The sequence below is a fragment of the Pteropus medius genome, unplaced genomic scaffold, assembly GCF_902729225.1.
Source record: "Pteropus medius unplaced genomic scaffold, Ma_sr-lr_union100, whole genome shotgun sequence".
Taxonomy (NCBI): domain Eukaryota; kingdom Metazoa; phylum Chordata; class Mammalia; order Chiroptera; family Pteropodidae; genus Pteropus; species Pteropus medius.
In genome coordinates this window covers 17,536,672-17,558,971 of record NW_024344378.1, presented here as the reverse complement: position 1 = coordinate 17,558,971, position 22,300 = coordinate 17,536,672, and the positions used below count along the sequence as shown (strand labels likewise).

The 22,300-nt window shown below is 37.6% G+C and overlaps 1 protein-coding gene across 1 annotated transcript in view; it reads left to right on the top strand.

The window, feature by feature from the left end:
• The window catches only part of CFAP58 (cilia and flagella associated protein 58), an 87,235-nt gene that overhangs the window by 27,823 nt on the left and 37,112 nt on the right, over positions 1-22,300 (top strand). The window contains exons 10-15 of the mRNA XM_039871264.1: positions 2,198-2,359; positions 3,037-3,183; positions 8,880-9,020; positions 9,738-9,961; positions 12,480-12,591; positions 14,762-14,866. Coding sequence (XP_039727198.1) covers positions 2,198-2,359; positions 3,037-3,183; positions 8,880-9,020; positions 9,738-9,961; positions 12,480-12,591; positions 14,762-14,866 — 891 coding nt within the window. The remainder of the gene's footprint in view (positions 1-2,197; positions 2,360-3,036; positions 3,184-8,879; positions 9,021-9,737; positions 9,962-12,479; positions 12,592-14,761; positions 14,867-22,300) is intronic.

Sequence of the window (22,300 nt, the reverse complement as noted above, 5' to 3'; positions counted from 1 at the left end):
AGAAATGTAAAGTGTTATAGCCATTTTGGAAAGCAATCTAGCAATATCTATTAAAGTTAAATTTATCTATCTATCTCTATATATCTTTTGAACTAGATATTCCACTCCTGGGAATCCAGCCCAATAAAAGTAAAAGCAGAAGTGAAAGAAGCGAAAGGACATATGTACCAAATGTTTATCGCAGCAGGGTTAGGGTGGCAAAAAAGTGGAAACCAAGTTAATACCCATCGGAGGGAAAAAGCCGAATATGTGATGGTAGATCCGCACAGCAGCGCATTATACCACCTTTAAAGAGAATGAATTAGAGCTGTTCTACATAATTTCCACAAGGTATTATTGAGTGATGAAAAGCAAGGTGCACAAAGGTACATACAAGGTACATAAACATTTTGCTAAAAAATAAAAACAAAACCCCAAAAGCAAAACAAAGGAAAACAAGCAAATCTCTGTTCTGTATATTTACTAGTTGAATAGCTGTGACTGATATGACTTCCTTTGACTTCAGTTTTCTTCTTTGTAAAGCTGAGGTGATGGTAATGTACATCTGACAAGATTTTTATGAAGATTACATGAGTTAATATATGTAAAATGCATAGTACATAAAAAGTACCTGAAACATATTAACTATTATTATGATGATGTTACTAGACCTGAATAGAAAGAACAGGTAGAATTGAAAGAAAAATATGGAACAACTTGTGAACCTGGTTACTTTATGTGTCAATGAGGGGCTGATGTGGGTTGAAGAGAAAAGTAAATAAGTCCAAGTAAATAAGGAAAAGAAAACTGTATGTTTTACATGTATGCATTTATTTAAAATTATGACACATGAACTATATATAAAGATATAAAAGTAAAATACTTGTAAAAGGAGTACCGTATGTCAAATCAATAGACCCAATAAGAAAATAAGAGCACAAAACAATATATGCTGAAAAGGCATTTGCTAAAATGTAATCCCATCTCTCCTTGCTTATAACTAAGAAAACTTGGAAAGGTATTTATAGATATAAAGGATAAATATATTAAAAGCCAGCCATCATTAACTCTGAAGGGAAAATAGTACAACTAATTCCACAGGTGGAATAAAAGGGTCTGTAGTGCCGTGGTTGGGGAGTGTGTTGCTCACAGGTAGCCCATACCAGAATCACAGTGAACATCAGCAGGGCGACGGGCTAAGTACTTTTTGACTTTTACGGTTCTAGGTAAAACGCCTCTTCTTCAGAGGAACCTTTCCTGGCCACATTACTTAAAGTACGTCCCCTTCCCTCCATTCTCAGTCACACTGCTCTGTCTGTGTTTTCTTCAGTTGTCACCATTAATTAGGAGAACTTCAGTGAAATGCAGTGAAATCTTCAAATTTTTTCCTTATGTTTCCTAGTTCTATGTACTGTTTAGACCACGGTTGCATTAACTGAATCAGGCTTCCTCGCTACCATTTTTCTTTGTAAGGAATTTTTGAATAAGTTTGTCCACAAAAAATCAATTTCTGTGGACACCGCAGCTGAGTGCCATGATTGTAATTTCTACTGTATGGATTGCTTATTGAAAGGCATTGGCTCACTGGAATTTCGTGTCTTGGTTTTGTATACTTGCAAAAAGAAGGCAGTTATTCTTGCATCTCATCTTTCCTAGAAGTGTTTTGTGCACAATAGAACGCATTCTTCTGAAGTCCTTTGAGTTCCCCTGATGGAGTGAGATTGACATTGGCAAGACAGCATTATGATTGCTATCAACGTTCAAAGGCCACTTTTCTTTCTTGTTGTTAACTTTATAAAGCTGCAAGTGTGGCTGAACAGCTAAGTCATCTCTTATCATTCTTAGTGCTCTGTGTTAAGATCTGTTTAAGCCTGTGCCTTTGTTTTTTTCTTTCTTTCTTTCTTTTTTTTTTTTTTTTTTGGTGGGTGGGGTGGTCAGAAGAGGTTTTCCGAACTGAAAGAATTTATATTTTTCCTCTCTTGTGATCACAAAATAATTGTGCTAAGCCTTCATGCTTTAGCATAACTCTGGAGTAGATAAAATGTATGTTCGTCCCTATTAGCTGGGCTGAATTTCTATGTTGTAGTCCAGTGATTACAGCCACAGATTTTCTAATTCCTGGCATTTCTACTAGCTACCCTTTGATAAAAATCTGTGTGTCTTGAACTGAGGGTAACAAATGGGCTGTTTAACCACCTTCGTATACTTTCTCCTCAAGGTCCTCATGAACATGGAAGACATAAAAATCCGTGAAATGCAGATTTTTGACTACAGGAAAAAAATTGCTGAATCAGAGACTAAATTAAAACAACAACAGAACCTGTACGAAGCTGTGAGGTCAGACAGAAATCTGTATAGCAAAAATCTGGTAGAGGCCCAGGTAAAGAATAACATATTTATGTCTTTACGTTTGGATTCTTCCCATCCTGGGTTTCTATTCTAAGCAGCTTCTATTATCCTAATGGCAGTATTTAGAATAGATCAAGTAAAGAATCCCATGGAATTCATTTGAAATAGAAGATGAATTTATGCAGAACTCTCAGATTGTTTGAAATGGAAATGATACAACTTGATAGGATGTGAAGATCGTGGTCCTGCTTTTAATTATTATGTGGAATTGCCATTCTCCTGTTGCTAATTTTTAAAACTGCTGATAGGTGCTGTGACTCAGAGGGGAGCAGCAGACTCTTGTCATTAAATTGCAGAGCTTCACTTTGTAATCGTTTAGTTATAATGTTTATTGTGGTGCCAATACCTCTTTTGTAAAATGAGGAATAAAGTGTATGTGTGTGTGTGTGCGTGAGCATGTGCGTGTGCGTATGGCATATTCACTATGTATACTTTGCATATATCTCGTGAGAATATTTTGATAATACTATAGAATACTTCGAGGTTGGTGAGCACAATATACAAAGGGATAGCCCAGTCATAATTAGTCAGGAGACTATTATTTTGAGAAAGACTCCCTTAAAAGCTCTTGAATATGTATTTAACTTCCATAGGGATGGTGACGTCTATTTAATTCATTTTCCAACATTTCTCCTTTCATTTTGTTAGGATGAGATAACGGAAATGAAGAGAAAATTAAAGATTATGACACATCAGGTGGATCAGCTGAAAGAAGAAATCTCTGCCAAAGAGTCAGCACTTGTGAAGCTACATCTGGAACAGCAGCGGATAGAGAAGGAGAAGGAAACATTGAAGGTATAGATCTTATAATAATAAGAGTGATGGACCAATAGTCTATCTGACCCACTCGAGGCAAGTTCCACACTCACTGAAGGCAACAAGGGGCAGGGAAGACAACCAAGGCACCAGGAGGATGAGCTCTACCACCTCCAGGTCAGGCTCCCTCACAGGAAGTGCTCCCAGGTGAATGGGGGGAGGAGGCCAGTGGAGATGCACAAGCACTTGGTAACCTATGCTGGCTCTCATCACATCAGCGGAAGAGAACCCAGCAGCTCAGCAGTGCCCAGGAAGTCCTGGAGCTTGCAGGCTTCCTACAATCCCTTGTGCCCGCACCCAACCCTCCTTAGGCCTCTGTAAGGCAATGCTGGCAAGACCCTTTGTTCCTCTGCTCCTAATTGTTGCTTGCTTCATGTTTGCTTCATGTGCAATATCATTAGCTACTGAGCGTCAAGCTTTGTCCTCACTTGACTTGCTCTTAACCAGGTGCATAGTTCACTTTACGTCTGTGGGTCAAGAACTTTGTGACCGCTGCTCCAGGGAATTGCCTCTGACTTTATATATATGTACTAAACTTATCATTTTAAATCTACTAATTCTGAATATTCTCTGTCTACTAGTATAAAGAATATTTCTAAGAATACATATCAAATAATTACACTATTTCAAATCCTTGAACGTTTTACTATACCCATTCACTAATTTCCTTTTCCTGTCCAAGCCAATAGATTTTCCTTCTAATCCATTGACCAAAGAATTAAAAGAGGTGTTTGAAGAGGATGACGCCAACTTTTATTTTGAAATGTATATGCGGAATACTCATGGATGTTTATGACCCATTTGTAGGAACTATCTACAACAAATAAGAGACTAGATACCTTGGTTTCTGTGTATGTTAGCTTTCGAAGATAGGGACTATCTTGAAAATGTGCATCTAGTGTTGGACAGATTTAATACCATATATCCTTGATTGCAAGATGCTGTAGATTGAAATATGCACTCCCAATAATGGGTTTTGTCAATGAATGATAGGTTTTAATGGAAATAGAACTACCACATTAACTTTGAGAAAGATTAAAGTGTAACGAAGTTACCTTTACAAAAAAATGTGGTAATTGATGTATTTAACTGTCTGCGACTTTCATCTCCCAACTCCAGCTTCTGATAAAAAAGGATAGAAAATTCTGCATTAAAATTTATTTACATATAAAGAAGCATGAATACATTTTCTAAAATTTTAAAATGTCCTGCATCTTTGTCCTTACTCACCTTGTTTGAAAGAATAGTTTTATAGAAGGTAGCTTTTCCACCCTGGGGGCCTGTAGTGGAATGGAGTTTATTTATCATTAAATGATTTAGAAGAACCTTATCATAAACATTGCTTTAGCCATGGGCCTCATGGACCCATGTGAGCAAGCTTTGGTGTCTGTAACTTGATTTGGTACACCGTCTCTTTCCTTTTAGAGGATGGCATTGATCCTCATCTCTTATATTCCCAAGTAATGCTCTACTTAAAAGAGTAATTATTACATAACCATAATGGTTTCAAGGTGGAACTAAATGCGTTCTACAAATTTTGCTTTAGAATAAGCAATGTGCTATGCAAAAGAGCAGTTATTCCTAGTTTCTTAGAGTTTGACTTCAGTTAACATTTGTTTCCCTTATGTCCTCTATCACCAGGCATCTACACTTATGGCTTCAAAGAAGCATCATAATAAAATAAAATAAAGGGCAATAGGGCCTTGTTTTTTGGTCCTGGGCCAGCAGAGTTGGCAGCTGGTGCTCATGAAAGATGATTAAAGGGCTTCTGCTCTGGAGAGTCTGTTCTAAATGGGGAATCCTAGGTCTGGGTAGCTTTGGGTCATCGATTATAGGAAGATGATTGCTTTGGACTTACCATGAAACTAGGATATCTTTTCCCGCAGTATTTCCCATTAAGGGAAGAATGAGGAACAGAAAAAGGATGCCAGCTTGATTTATTATTTGAGGTTATACAAGGGTGGCTTGCAATGGTGCTTTGACTGGCTAATTTTGGCCTATCATTAAGCTCATTTGACATTCTTTAGAAAAATATGACAGCTCAAATGCTGAGTTTCAGCCTCTTGACTTTTTTCAGCTTCAAATTTGAATCATATTCCACATAGATCTCTGAATTTCATACATCCGAAGTTTGCAAACCAAAACCCTGGTGGAAAAGGCAGATTTTCTAGTAACTTTGCTCCAAGAGACATTTAGTTTATTATTTTGAGTTCTACAGAGCTTTATGGGTACATAACCCTCCTGGAAGGGCACGGCCTTGCCTGTTTGGTAGACCGGAAGATGGCTGTCGATAGGACAACCCAGTTTACCAATTCTCCAAGCCACCAGACAAACAATTGTCCATAATAGGTCATCCCCATCTTCATTTATCCCCCTCAAAAGAAAAACATTTTGCTCCTTTCATGTTTCTTTTCTCTTTTCAGTTGCTACCAGCTTCTAGTTACTCCTCAGGATTCTAGCCGTTGTCAGCACATTGTGGTTATGACAGAATGTCAGTAGTTCTCTGAAAATGTTGCTGCATCTGTGTTCATCTGCCCATTCTGTCCCAATCTTGTTTTATCAGCACTGAAGGAGCCATCTCATTTGGAGAGTCTGCCTTCCAGTTCTAACAAGCCCCTGATTCTGTCTCATCACCTCCTAATCATTCCACATCAATCTGACAGTACTTTGATTCTTGGTGAATAATTCAGTAGCAAATTCTCTATGTCCAGATCTCAGCATTGCATTAGTGACTGGCTTCAGGGCACCAGATCCTTTAACTTAGTGGACTCTCTAGAATGACATGGATGGGAACTGTCACGGAGAGAGAGAAAGCCTAATTATTCTCGTGGCTAGAAGGCTTCAGGTGGTCCTATTTGTTTTGTTAGATGGAAACAGATGGTTTCAGTGAAACTCAGTGAATGTCAGGATCATACATAAATGGGTGAAATTCCCACAAGTGTGTTTTTTGCGATGTAATTTAAGCCCACAGCCAAATTAGATGATATAAATTTCATAAATACCTACTACAGAACTGTATAATTGTGGACGCAGTGACTAAAAAGTGTGTCCAGCCATCATATTACAAGTAACACTTCGTACGCTTTCAGACTACCAGTAACTCTTTGAGAAATGCCGATAACTTGGTTCCCACCTAGGACATTGTTTTATGGGCATTTGGGTACATAGCAGTTGTTACCATCTTTCCTGGGTGAGACGGCTCAGATTTATAGCAGCTAAATGCATTAGACCCAAGGTATTTTGTTGTTGTTAACATTTGCTGCCAACGTCTAATGCCACATCTTGTTTACAGCTCATAAATTTATGACATAAGGAGGCCGCTCAGAATTTTGATATATTATGAAAAAACACCCAGCAATGCCAAACGCACGAATGGTTTTACATTTCAGACAGATACTTTTACACACTGTTGATTGCATTTTAATATAACAGGGGTTTCATTTTGTTCTGCTGATGGATTCTGATCAGCTTTTGGCACTTAGGAACAGGGAAGTGAATGTTGCACATCTGGGAAAATAAAAGTTTTATTAAGGAAAGCACGAGCCAAGCAGGTATTTTATTGCTGTCTTCACTGTCACCTCAAATGATTATAGAAATAGAAAGACTGGTTCTTCAATCTCTTTCCTAACAGGTAAATTCCCCAAAGTGGTAAATACTAGACCAGATCTTTTCGCAATAAGCATTTCCTTTTGCTTATCCCTGGACCAAAACGTATTTCATGAATGAACAAACAAAATGTCATAAAAGAAACCCTTGGTTTAACAGTAGCTGATTGCATTTAGTTTGGGACATGACACGTCTGTCACTCAGCGTACAGTATCCTCTACTGTTTGGGTAAGTTTGAGGTGTGGAGTTAATGACTCTTGGTCTTCATGGATTAGAGGTAGACTTCATTGAGAGTTGGATTGGCTCACAGGTACTGGCAATTGTGGGGTTTTCTATCATCCCAGTGACATTTCTGGGTGGGCGAAGGTGGGAGTCCCACTACCTCCTTGAAGGAAAAATTACTTTTTCACTGTTATTTGATGATCTGCAAGCCATTGAAAAGTTGAAACCTTAAGACCGTCTTGTCATCTCCCTTGTGATTTCCAGAACGGGTGAAAGCAGAGCTATCCCGCCATTCGTTTGTTCTCGCGCTGACCTGGTCTATGATAACACCTGTCCTACCCATGTTCGCATGGAACCGCTCAAAGACATAATCTTTCTTTTTTAATATACATAACTCTGTGGCTCCCCACTGCCTACTCTCTACAGTGTGTGGCCTTCAAAGCCCTTCCCAGGCGGGCTCAGCTATTTTACCAGGCTTGGCTCCTGCTGTTCCTAACACTGTCATCCGGCCACGTGGGATGCTTTGCTCTCTGGTGAACACATCATGTACTTTATAGTGTGCATGTCATGGTTCACACAAGCCTGACTGTTGGCTGCTTTCTTCCGAACACATCCTTGTCCACTTTAGAAATTTCTGTCAACTCTCAAGGCCCTGACTTGTTTTTCTGTCTAAACCCTAAGCAGAAATAGGAACTCATTCCTGGGTACTCCCTATGTCCCTTTTCACACTGTAGATAGCATTTCCACACCGTAGTATGGTTGGTTATATTTGTCCTCTACAATGGCTAGGGAATCCCTCGTGTCTTGTGCGTCGCATCCTCTGTATTTGGAACTATTACATGGTGATAATAGAGGGAACACAAGCTTCAGAATAAAAAGATCTAGGTTGAAATCTGAAGTCTGCTACTTACTAGCTGTGTGACTTCGGGTGAGTTAATTTGTGTTTCTTTGTCTCTGTAAATGTATTTATAAAATGGGGCTAAGCGTAGCTATGCGAAATACCTAATATCATGCCTAGGATAGTATAGGTCACAAATAGACTTGTGGATATGCAGTGAATGTATCCTTTGATCAGAGGAGTTTTCCTTTTGAAAACTCCAGTCCATAGTCCCCTTTTCCCATCACTCTTAGGACTTCCATGTAACCTCAAGAGCTTCAAGATCTGAGCTCTCCCAGGAAGCCTCCCTGACAACTCTAGTCCTCTCACCTCCTGTAACATCAACTCACTGTCTGTGCGATAATAAAGATACGGAAACATTATTGCCTGGACTTGTTAATATTTCTATAATGCTTATATATCTTATCTTCTCATCTAGATTGGAAGCGTCTTAGGAGTAGGGTCTATATATCTCTCTATATCTTTTTATACCATTACATTGCTTCTGTTCCATCAAGATGTTTTAGAAAACAGACACTTGGTTGTTATCTTTATTAATTTAATTTTTGCTTAAAATGGGCTTTCTCTCTGCAGTTGATATGTTGGTGGTATTAGAACCATTACAGGAGCTGGTACAGAAAGACTTCCCACACTCGTGCTCACCCCCACATACTCCTCCGCACAATTCTTTGTGAATTTCTCCCCAGGTTTAGTCAGTAAGAGAAGTGCTGTTGAATACCAATGAAGCTCCTGCTACACATATGTAGAAAAATGATAGAAATCCCTCAAGGGCACAACTCATAGAATAAACATCATCACCTTAATGTGCATTGCTGTTTCTTTACAGTGTGTGTGTGTGGTGTGTGTGTGTGTGTGTGTGTGTGTGTGTGTGTGACTCTGACTGGGCCCTGCAGTCTTGGTTTGTGCTGTTACAGAGTGAAATTTATTCACATCTTTCACTCTTTGTCAGGCTGAGCTGCAGAAGCTGAGACAACAAGCCCTGGAGACCAAACACTTCATTGAAAAGCAAGAAGCTGAAGAGAGAAAACTCCTTCGAATTATTGCTGAGGCTGATGGGGAGAGGCTGAGACAGAAGAAGGAATTAGACCAGGTAGGAGCACTTCCTCACCAGACCTACAGACCTCATTAGCAGATATAACTGATTCAACTCCTCGCGAATCTTCATTCTTCTCTAAGCTCTTCCATTCAGTCTATTGGAAGAACAGCAGCAAAGTCTCATCTTCTGTTGATTAATTATGAAGTATTCATTCATTTATTCAGGTCATTTTTGTGAGCACTTATTATGTGTCAGTCACTCCTCTAGCCACTGGAGATATAGTGACCAACAAAAAAAAACAAGGTCTATTCTAGTATAATATAATTGCAATTAATAATTACATAATTTGGGGGTTAGAGAATATGCTTTCAGAGATCTGGCAGGTTGAACAGAGAGAGAGAAGTTGGCCAGTATAAGACAGTAAGGAATGGTGGAACTTGGTAAAAGCTAACCCACCATAAAGTCATTCAAATTTAAGCATTTATAAAATAATGGGTTGGAAAAAAACAACCAAACACCTATGGACCGAGGATTATTGGATTATTATTATTATGGATTATTTGTTGTACTTTTTCTCTTTCCAACAAGACTGTAAACACTCATGAGAGGAGTCCGGTGTCGATTGTCCAGCAGGCTTTTTCCAATCCCCCACCCACTGGGTGCCTAGCACATGTGGGCTTTGGCTAAATATTCACTGACTGAATGAATGCTGCTGCCATAATGAAAAGTGATAACGTCCCCTGGTGACCATGTCCTTCCCTACCTTTCTAGGTCATCAGCGAGAGAGATATCCTTGGGTCACAGCTTGTTCGGCGCAATGATGAGTTGGCTTTGCTGTATGAGAAGATCAAGATCCAACAGTCTGTGCTGAATAAAGGCGAGAGCCAGTACAACCAGAGGGTGGAGGACATGAGAATCCTCAAGCTTGAGATCAAGAAGCTTCGCCGGGAAAAGGGGATTCTCGCCAGGAGCGTGGCTAATGTCGAGGAACTCAGGTAATAGAAAACCCCTCAGAACTGAGGACGGGGTAGTCTGTGGGGAGCTCTTGAAATGACCTTGTGTTCCTTTTGTTGGCAATTGAAAGTCTTTATCGACTTATATAAAATAACTTTTTATATGTAGAAATTATTAGCAAATAATGAGAACAACTTTTTCATAATTCAGAATCTGTATTCCGCCTAGTCTATATCACAAAAAATGAACTCGTTTCCTTTCAGAGGAATATCAGCAGGTGCAAAAAGATTTTTAAAAACTTTATTCTGGGTTTTACAAAAGAAGTTTCAAATTAAATCACAGAACACAAAACACTTACAATTCAGAAAAAAATGTCCCCCAATGAGCTCTTTAGAATATCTTTAATAAGGCAGTATGAACGAGATGGAGCATCAATATTTAAATTTAATCCTGGTAACATTTGCACATCTTTTTCTTGGAGTTATATACAGAATGAAGAGGGGGATAATTTAATTTTATCACTATTTGAAAACTCTGTTTCCTTAGAAGGCAGACAAATTTTATATCTCAACTCTTGATTTATCTTCTGCAGCTTTCACTTTAGCTTAGTGTGTCGCCTTCTTGCTTTACATTTTACATATTATATAAGATGTACTTTCCCTTTGGGAAAACATCACAGTGTTTTATATAGACACTTGCAGGAAACCACATAGGTCTGGTGTTTACTCAATAACTATCCTTATTCCCCAAAGACCTGTAGATGAACAGTATCCTTGATGACCTTGGGACAAGGACACAGTTTGGATCTCCTTCTTAAATTAATTGAATCAGAAGATAGTTTTGATATTGAGATTCAGTGATTATGTTCAGGAATAGCAAGGGAAGTTGCCTCCATTAAATACAGATCGATATTCTTTTTTTCTAAGAGTTGCTTGTATTTCAGATGATGAAAGTAATATAAATTCATTGTAGAAAATGTGGGAAATGCAGAAAAAGTATAAAGAAGGGATTAGAAAAATCACTCATAAGTTTACTACCTAGAAATACCATCATTGGCATCTTGGAGACAAATGGTTTCATTCTAAGTAGCTATTGAATGATCTCTGAGACCATTACTAAACTTGCCAGCCATGAGTTATTTTTATTACATACACAAAGGGCCAAATTCTACCCATTCTTAGCCAATATTGCTGGTTTGTAGATAATAGATTTTATTTTTCTTTTCAATGGGAAGTCAACTTAATAAAGATATCGGAGGCAAGCAGGCATGAATTCCAGTCTCAGCCTTGCCACTTACAAGCTGTGCAAACTTGGGCACATCACTTAACTTCTCTGAGCTTTGGACTTGTAGTTAAAATTAAACCCAAAAAATAAACGTAATGTGCCTCCCACAGTCTAGTACAAAATAAGCCGTCAATAATGGTAGCTAATACTCTTCCCCTCTTCTTCTGATGACACTCTAGAAAATAGAAGTGTTAAAAATATGCTTTTAATTCTAAGCAGCTCGTTCTGAGCTCCCTGTTGAGTGAACATCATGCAGTTAATTCTAATGGTTTGTCTTGCTAATGAGGGGAAGTTGTATTATTGGTTTAAATGACGCAATTAAGTAAAAGAGATGGCTTAGTATTAGTAATCTGCATACCCACAGAAGATGAGGACAAGTAATTCCTTATTATCCATCCTATTGCCTGTGTCAGTGCCAGTGCTTACCTCTTCTCTGCCCCACCCCACTCGATGTTCCCCTCCTCCTGTCCCCACCAACAAAGCGTCCTGTTCAGTAGGGTGGCAGCCAGCTGACAGGGTACTGTGGATGGCTGTAGCACATCACCTACTAACTAACTAGAGATTCCTGAAGATTTTAGAAATATGCTTGAGCCAGAGCTAGGTCTTCAGCACTTTTTCAGCCATCTGTGTAGTTGTGGAACATGAGATGAAATATCGGCCCTAACTCAGGGTTTCTCAATCCTGGCTATACATTAGAAATTACCAATAGGACTTTAGAACTTACAAAATCTGAGCCACATGTAAGACCACTTAAAGCAGAATCCCTCTGGGGACTGGGTCAGGGCAAAGGTGTTGTCAAAGCTCCCCAGGTGATTTCCGACCTACTGTCAGGTTGGCCATGCACTGACTAACTGGTGTCAGGTGATCACCTGAGCCTCGCTGTCTTGCAGTCAGGTTCCACACCTTGTGGTGGACTGTAGCCTGTTCTCTCACTGCTATCATAGAGACATTTAGAAGCATTAAAAAGTATATCGAAATCCTCCTAATTCGCTGCTTCTCTCTTCTTTCCATATACTTCTAAATTCCTTGGGTATCCAGAACCATGATTCTGAAGTTCTGGCACTTAAACCAAACAAACAAAAAAGCTAAGGCCGATTGTTGAGCTCTGCAAGAATTGATATCATCTGTGTTTGGCCCAGATTAGGAGGCTGGTACTAGTGTTCACAGGAGTCTCTTTAATTCCAACTTTTTATATAAGATGTATGTAACCACATAAAGATAAGATATTCAAAAGGGTGGAGAATTGTTTTGCGAAAGGAAGTGTGTCTTATTCAGGCAGGAGCTTTTTCACATGCAAAGAGAATTCCTGAAGGAGAGAACACGATGCCGAGCCCTGGAGGAAGAACTGGAGAACCCCATGAACGTGCACAGGTGGAGGAAGCTTGAGGTAACCTCCAGCGGAGCCTTCCTCTCCCCCGCACATCTCTTCTTCTACCCCACATGGCTTCCTCCCTAAAGCACAATGAGAAGCATGGCTTCGTTTAATGCTATGCAAATTGTCAGGTTAAATGTAAGGCCAAATCAAATGTAAACTGAGTTCCTAGAACCAGATGGTTCACTTGGCTTTCATTTAAAGCATCTTGGACGAAACCCTTTCTACTTGAAGCTGACCCAGTGAAAGCTGTGAACTGGCCTCACTGATTGACATTTGTTTTTCTACTTTAAGTAGTTTTCGATCAACCAGCTATCCTGCGGCTGCCTGTTAGTCTTGGATTGTTAATTGCTTTTAGCTACACTGGCCACCAGCATCTTTGACCATCTTTCGGTTGGTCTTTATATCCTTTTATTTCATGCAGGAAATATGGCTTCTGTGAACTTGCCCTCTTTTTGAAGGACCAGCATTGTGTTAGGCAAACGCTTTCTTTTAGGATCTGGGCAATACAACCGAAGTCCTACCGCCCGGTGATGAATACAGGTGTACCCTGTTTTATTGCCTTTTGCTTTATTGTACTTCAACAGGTGTTGCATTTTTTTCTTTTTTTTTTACAAGCTGAAGGCAAGACCTTCCACCAGCAAAAAGATTGCAATGTGCTTGATTTATTGCAATACTGGCTTTATTATGGTTGTCTGGAACCGAACCTACAGTATCTCTGAGGTCTGCCTGTAGACCTCATATTTTATTTTATGATGGCCATCTCTTCTAGTTGTAGCCAGCAATGTGGGTGCCAAACGGGGCTTCAACTAAATGAACCATCAGAGTATTGGGAGAATATAAGTATGTGATACAAGAAAAAGCAGGGCAAGGGAGAAAATCAACCAAGTAGGTTTTTGTTTTCCATTTTTATTTTATTTTTTTTAATGAAGAAAACATTAAGGATAATGCATTATAAATTATTATATAAACATGAGGCCTGAATTTTAACAACATCTAGTCTTGCCAAGTAAATGTGTGCCAGATCTAGTCCCAATATATGGATATCAGTTGGCACTGCTTAGTATTTCTTAAGCAAAAGCAAAATTAATAGAATATCTTCCCCCCCCCCTTTTGGACCCTCCTCTATTCCTCTTTAAATGCCAAGAGGGGTGTAGTTTACAAAGTAACAATAATACGGATGAGTCTGGGGAAGAAGAGCTGAAGATTTTAAATCCATTTATTGTCACATTAGTTTATTACATGTGTTTTCAAGCAGATCTTTAAAGTTTCCAATTCCATGTCAATTTCTATTTAAAAAGCTAGGAAATAAAGACTTTGGGAGGCAGTTGAAAATTAGCTACTGGATTAATTCAAAATGTCAGTACAGTTGGAAGTGAGGCTTTGGCTTAAAGTCTACCGACAGGCTATCAATTTATAAGTGGAGATTTTGTTTGAATTGTACACAGATAGCTATTGAAGAAATATCAAAGTTCCATGGATTGATAACACTGTTTGAGAACTAAATCCATTGTCATGTTCTGCTGCCAATTATTAGCAGAAGTCCACGTCCTGGAAACCTTCCCCATCATAGGCTGTAATGCATCTTCTTGTTGACAATTATCAAAGGAGAATCGTGGGGCTGAATGAATTAGGGAACCCTGTCTCATTCCTACGGAAATAAAGTGATGGTAGTGGAAGCTTCAGAGCATAGTAATTAAGAACCACAGGCTTTCGAACCTGGCATATCTGGACTGGAATCCAGCTCTGATCCTTACTAGTGCAGGCAGACTTAATCCTCTGAGCCTCAGTTGTCTTATCTGTGGCTGATGCTATCTCATAGGGCTGTCGTGTGGCTAAAATTGGATAATATATAAAAAGCACTTAGCATGGTGGCAAAGAATCAGATATCATGCACAGTAGCTATTATTGTTGCTGTTGTTATTAGTATTATTTCTCCTGGTGGAATAAACATATTCATTTTCTATTTATTGGCTAACTAGAACCAATAGATAAGACATCAGGCAAACATTTCGTTTTGATGACCATTCCATCTGTTACACTTTTCTTTTGGTTCCAATTCTCTCTGTACTGGGTCTGCACGTTTGCAGTATATTTTAATAAAACAATAATTATTTTGCATAGGGATCTCAGTGCTTTGAAACCGACGATAGCTCAGCCACTTTATTTTGTTCCCCTTGAACAGGCCAGTGACCCCAGTACCTTTGAGCTGATACAGAAAATTCACACCCTGCAGAAGCGTCTCATCAGCAAGACGGAAGAGGTGGTTGAGAAAGAGCTGCTCCTTCAGGTAGCATTTTCATTTTCTGTACTCATTGAACAAGTGTATTGTCTTAGGACTACCATCTCCAGGACCCTGTTTTCTAGAACTATTTGGCAGTGTTGCATACCCGATTTTCAACTGTAGATGGCAACAGTGACTCACACACAGAGAACAAACAACCTGATTAATTGGTCTTTTATGCTGCCATCACTGATATTTCAAGAATTCTGGAAAATGAGTTCAAGGCTAGGCTTACTACATTGGGTAGTGTGAGCTGCTCCCCTATCCCACCCCCATATCTCTATAGTTTTATCTGTCAGATTCTTTTAAATACTTTTCTTCATGTCTTCACATAATATGAAATGCCATGATTTTGATTTTGAAAATTAGCTTTTACAAAGAGCACAATATGTCCTCTTGAAGATTTGTGAGAGTGAAATAGAAGGAAAGATTTCTTTTTGAGGACTTTATGCAGTGAATTATTCTGGAGCAATCAGGAATGGTAACATCCTTTTAGGCCTATATCTTTGCAAGTTGTCATCACCATCATCACTATTATCATCATTATGCCGGATTCTGTGCTGATGGCTTTAGCGACCTTGTCTCAGTTCCTCTTCACAGTTCAGAGGGTGGGTGTTGTCATCCCCAATCAATGGTTGAGGAAGTCAGGTCCCAGGAGTTTAGTGTGGTAAAGAATGTAAATTCCGGTGTTAGATGGCCTGGGCTGGAATTCTGCCTCTGCCAATTTGTAGCTGTGTGAGGTTAACTTCTCTGCACCTGAGGTTCTTCATCTGCATTATGGGGTAATAATAGAACCTGTGAAAAGAGATGTTGTGAGGACCGAAAGAGGTTAGCATTATGCTTGGCACATTGTTAAGTGTCTAAACATTGGTAATTATTCTTATTATTTCTCATTCTGAAGCACATAAATGATCTCGGCCACTGGGTTACCATTAGTAAGAGTAGGATCTTCTGTCTATGAGCGAGGGGCATTTGCCCCTTCGCTTTACATTCTGCCTTAGAAAAGACTCCTTCCCTGATGTTGGCTAAACAGCAAGTAGCTTTCCAGAGCATCGCTATGCTGAGTGGCCAACAGGGATGTTCCTCTTGTCTTATAGAAGAACATAATGGTTAAGAGGGCCAGCTTCGGAGTCAGAAAGACCTGGTCTTGAATCAGCTCCAATACTTTATATTTCACAACTTGGGAAGAATTACATAAATTTTCCAAATCTCAGTTACTCCATCTGTTAATAACATCCAGTTTCATCATGGGAGGAAGATAATCCAGAGCACACAACTTGGATGTCCTGTTCTAAGGATAACCAGTTAGTGCATGGGCACTGGAGTCTGGCAGTCCAGGGTTTGAGCTGTGGCTCTGCCAATGCCAGCCACAAGTCACGTGCCTAGGACCATGCAGCTGGCAAGTGGCAGGATGGGGACTCGGCTGTCAGTTCCAGAGCCCACGCTTTCTACCACTTCATCACCCTGCCTCTCCTGTTAGTTTTAAAAAGAACCAAATTTTGTGTTTTGCCAAACCTCTCGATTGTAAGTTTGTATCATATTTGTTCAACTTCTCTAACTTTATTATTTCTTTCCTTTTGGTTTCTTTTATTTTTCCTACCTTAAGATTGATGCTCAGCTCATTAATGTTCAGTCTGCCTTTCTAATGTAAGCATCTACAGCTATAAAATGTTCTTTAAAAATTTCTTTAGTTCCTTACCATAGGTTTTGTAATGCGGTATTTTCATTTTTGTTTTATTCTAAATATTTCCTGTTTTCAGAATCATTTCTCTTTTGACTAAGCCTTAAAAAAATATCCACTATTTCTCCTACGGTAATTAAAAGTACCACTTTAAATTCCAAAAATATATACATTTAAATTATTTTTTGTTAATGATTTCTCACTCTTTTTTGCATCATGGTCTGGACTGCATCGATTCTTTGGAATTTTTTGAGACTTGCTTTGTGACTAAGTGGTCAGTTTTTGTATCTGATGCCTGCGTGCTTGTAAAGTATGTTCTCTCTAAATGTTCCAGATTCAGAGGTCTATTCATCAGACCAACCTTGCTAACTGTATTGTCCAAATCTATATCTTTCCTGATTTTTTTAATCTGCCTAATTATTGAAAAAAGTTTGAAGATTTGTCTGTTTCTTCTTGTAGTCCCGTCATTTTTTCTTTCTTTCTTTCTTTTTTGCTTTAAGTACATTTTAGATTATGTTCATAAGTTGAGTAAAAGGTTATGATTTTTATTTCTTCCTAGTGAATTGTTCCTATAATGTTATGCAAGAAGCCTTCTTAATACTTAATGCTTTTACTTACAAAATTGTCTGATAGTACTATAACCCAGAAGTTTTTTTGCATAACTTTTTAATATTTTTAAACTTTACGTGTCCTTCTATTTTAGGTGTCTTTCTTTTTTGTCTTTTTCTTTATTTCTTCTTTCCTTTTTTTTTTTTTCCCCTTAAATATAAACTTATGAAGTGATCATCCTGATAACTCTAGTACCCATCTGACACCATCTGTAGTTAGAACAATATTATTGACTATATTCCCTATGTTGTATTTTACATCACCATGATTATTTTTATAACTGCCAATTTGTACTTAATCCCTTCGCCTTTTTCTCTCATCCCCCTAAACCCCCTTCCCATTTGGCAACCGTCAATTTGTTCTCTGTATCTACAATCTTGTTTCTGTTTTGTTTTTAGATTCCACTTATTTTTAGATTCCACATAGAAGTAAAATCATATGGTATTAGTATTTCTCTGCCTGACTTATTTCACTTAGCATAATACTCTCTAGGTCCATCCATGTTGTCCCAAATGGCAAAATTTCATTTTTTACGGTTGAGTAATATTCCATTGTATGTATGTACCACATCTTCTTTATCCATTCATCTACAATGGTCACTTGGCTCGCTTCCATATCTTGGCTATTGTAAATAATGCCACAATGAACGTAGGGGTGCATAGATCTTTTTAAATTGATATTTTGGATTTCTTCAGATAAATATCCAGAAGTGGAATTGCTGGGTCATAAGGTAGTTCTATTTTTTTTTTTGAGGAATCGCCATACTGTTTCCAGAGTGACTGTACCAGTTTATAATCCCACCAACAAAGTACAAGGGTTCCCTTTTCTCCACATTCTTGCCAATGCCTGTGTGTTGATTTATTGATCATAGCCATCCTGACAGTGGGAAATGATATCTCATTGTGGTTTTAATTTGAATTTCTTTAAAGATTAGTGATGTTGAGCATCTTTTTGTATGTCTATTGGCCATCTGTACGTCTTAGGAGAAATTCTGTTCTTTCACACATTTTTTAATCAGATTTTTTTTTGGTGTTAAGTTGTATGAGTTCCTTATCTATTTTAGATATTAATCCCTTATTAGATGTATCATTGGCCAATATCTTCTCCCATTCAGTAGGCTGTCTTTTTTATGGGTGATTTCCCTCGCTGTACAAAAACTTTAGTTTGATGTAATCCATTTGTTTATTTTTTCTTTTGTTTCCCTTAGGTGAGTCCCTTATAATTAAAAAAAAAAATCCAATTTGTTATCTTTATCTTTTGATTGGTGTATTTAGTCTATTTTTAAGTTTATTTCTACCTTCCTATTTTTTATATTTACCCTCATATTTTTAGTGCTCAAAAGAAATCTGTTCCTCCTATTAGGTTGAGTTTTTAAAATTTTCTCATGTTTTCCCCTCCACCCATTACTTCTTTCTCTTCACTACTCTCTATTCCCCACTTTCCTGATTTATTTATTTATTTATTTATTTATTTATTTATTTATTTATTTTTCTCTCTTTCTCTCAATGAATTTTCTTTTTTTTTCCTTTTTTTAAAAATTTTAAATTAAGTTTATTGGGGGTAACAATTATATAATTTTCAGGTGTATATTATCATTTGACATCCGTATATTCTATTGCGTGTTTACCACCCAAAGTCCGGTTTCCTTCAGCTACCATATATTGATCCCCTTTACCTACTTCACCCTCCCCCTAAACCCTATATTTGAGCCCCTTTACCCCGTCAACCTTCCCCCTCCTCCACTAGTCAATAGTCGTCTGGTAACCACTAGCCTATAGTTCATATCCATGAGTCTTTGTTTGTGCTGTTCGTTTGTTGCTTTTAGGTTTATATCCCACATATAAGTGATATCATATGATTTTCAACTTTTTCTGTCTGGCTTATTTCACTTAGCATGATTATCTCGAGGTCCATCCATGTTGTCACAAATGGCAGTATTTCATCTCTTCTTATGACTTAGTAATATTCCATTGTATATATGTACCACAGCTTCTTTAGCCAGTCATCTATCGTAGGACACTTCGGTTGTTTCCATGTCCTGGCTACTGTAAATAATGCTGCTATGAACATCGGTGTGCAAATATCTTTTTGGATATGGGTTTTCAAGTCTTTGGGGTAAATACCCAGTAGAGGGATTGCTGGATCATATGGTAGATCAATTCTTAGTTTTTTGAGGAATCTTCATACTGTTTTCCATAATGGTTGTACTAATTTGCAGTCCCACTGGCAGTGTATGAGGGTTCCTTTTTCTCTGCATCCTCTCCAACATTTGTTATTACTTGTCCTGTTGATTATAGCTATTCTAACAGGTGTGAGATGATATCTCATTGTGGTTTCGATTTGCATTTCCCTAACAGCTAGTGATGCTGAGTATCTTTTCATATATTTGTTGGCCATTTATCTGTCCTTTAGGGAGAAGTGTCTGTTCAGGTCCTCTGCTCATTTTTTGATTGGATCTTTTGTTTTTTTGTTGTTATTGAGTTGTATGAGTTCTTTGTATATTTTGGATATTAGGCCCTTATCGGAGGTGTTGATTGCGAATATATTTTCCCATTCGGATAGCTGTCTCTTTACCTTGTTGACAATTTATTTTGCTGAGCAGAAGCTTTTTAGTTTGATGTAGTCCCATTCATTTATTTTAGCTTTTACTTCTCTTGCTTTTGAGTTCAAATTCATAAAATCTTCTTTAAGTCCAAGGTCCTTGAGTTTAGTTCCTATGTTTTCTTCTATGCATTTTTTTTGTTTCAGGTCTTATATTTAGGTCCTTAATCCATTTTGAGTTAATTTTGGTGTGTGGTGATAGACAACAGTCTAGTTTCATTCTTTTGCAGGTGGCTTTCCAGTTTTCCCAGCACCATTTATTGAAGAGGCTTTCCTTTCTCCGCTGTATTTTTTTGGCTTTTTTGTCAAAAATTATTTGCCTGTATAAATATAGGTTTACTTCCGGACTCTCAATTCTGTTTCACTGGTCCGTGTGTCTGTTTTGCTGCCAGTACCATGCTGTTTTGATTACTGTCACTTTGTAGTATAATTTTAAGTCAGGCAGAGTGATGCCTCTGGCCTCGTTCTTTTTTCTCAGGATGGCTTTGGCAGTTCGGGGTCTTTTGTTCTTCCGTACAAATCTGATGATTTTTTGTTCTATTTCTTTAAAAAATGAGGATGAGATTTTGATGGGGATTGCATTAAATCTGTATAATGCTTTAGGTAATATGGTCATTTTAACAATATTGATTCTTCCAATCCAAAGACATGGAACATCTTTCCATTTCTTTGTATCTTCTTTGATTTCTTTTAATAGGGTCTTATAGTTTTTGTTATATAGGTCCTTCACTTGTTTCATTAAATTTATTCCTAGGTATTTTATTCTTTTTGTTGCAATTGCAAAAGGAATTATTTTTTTCCACTTCTTTTTCTGATGCTTCATTATTAGAGTATAGGAACACTATGGATTTTTGAATGTTGATTTTGTATCCAGAGACTTTACTGTATTTGTTTGTTTCTAGTGGTGTTCTTGTGGAGTCTTTAGGGTTTCCTATATAGAGAATCATGTCATCCACAAAGAGTGACAGTTTGACCTCTTCATTTCATATTTGGATGCCTTTTATATCTTTCTCTTGCCTGATTGCACTCGCTAGGACCTCCAATGTTATATTGAATAAGAGTGGCGATAGTGGACAGCCTTGCCTTGCTCCTGATCTTAGAGGGAAAGTTTTTAGTTTTTACCATTAAGTATAATGTTGGCTGAGGGTTTGTCATATATGGCCTTTATTATGTTAAGGTACTTTTCTTCTATACTGATTCTGTGAAGTGTTTTGATCATAAATGGATGCTGTATCTTGTCGAAGGCTTTTTCTGCATCTATTGATATGATATGATATGATATGATTCTTATTTTTTAATTTATTTATGTAGTGTATCACATTAATTGATTTGCATATGTTGAACTATCCCTTTGCTTCTGGGATGAAGCCCACTTGATTGTGGTGTACAATCTTTTTAATATATTGCTGTATTTGGTTCGCTAGTATCTTATTTAGGATTTTTGCATCTGTGTTCATGAGAGATATTGCTCTGCAGTTTTCTTTTTTTGTGTTATCTTTACCAGGTTTTGGTATCAGAGTAATATTGGCCTCATAAAATGTGTTGGGAAGTATTACCTTCTCTTTGATTTTTTGGAAGAGTTTGAGGAGAATAGGTATTAAATCTTCTTTGAATGTTTGGTAGAATTCACTGGTAAAGCCATCTGGTCCTAGACTTTTACTTGGTAGGTTTTTGATGATTGTTTCAATTTCCATCCTGCTGATCGGTCTATTTAGATTTTCCAGTTCTTCTTGATTCAGTCTAGGAAGGTTATGTTTTTCTAAGTACTGGTCCATTTCAATGGATTTTCTTAAAATTTTAACTTGCATAGTTAACATCAAGTAAACAAACCTAAAGTTGCTCAATATTTTTATTCTTCTTATAAACGACATGAGGACTCAGAAAGCTTTAACTGCAATTACCCCCACAGTCTTCCCAGATTTAGTCATTATCATTATTATTTTATAGAATCAATAAATATTTAGATTTACTAAGATGTTTACCAGTTGTTTGTTTTCTATTTCTTCATATCTCCAGTTCCTTGTTTCTAGGGGCAAGCTTCTTCCTTTTGAAGTACATTCTTTCCTAGTTCTTTCAGTGATAAGTTTTTCAATAGTTAACACTCTCATTTGCTTGTTTTGAATTTTTTTAAATTTTATTTCGGCTTTACTGCAAATGATTAAGTTGAAATTCTGTTTTCTATTTGCACTTCGAAGATGTTAATTCTTTATGTTAGCTTGTAGTGATGCTATTGAGAAGTCTGCTGTCAATCTAATTATTATTCCTCCTTTTTAGGTAAACTGCCTTTTCTACTACTTGATTACTAGCGCTTTTCTTTGTCTTTGGTTTTCTGGAGTTTCAGAACAATACATTTAATACGAATTTAGTTTTACTTACTATGCTTAGACTCACTCTGTTTTCTGAATCTGAGGATTTCTATGTCTTTGAATCATCTCTCCTTTATTTTTCTCCATTCACTCTTCCTGGAACTCTTATTAGATGTACATTGGATTTTCTCATTCTTTTTTCCTTATCTACTGACCTCTTTGATATATTTTTTTCTCTTTCTC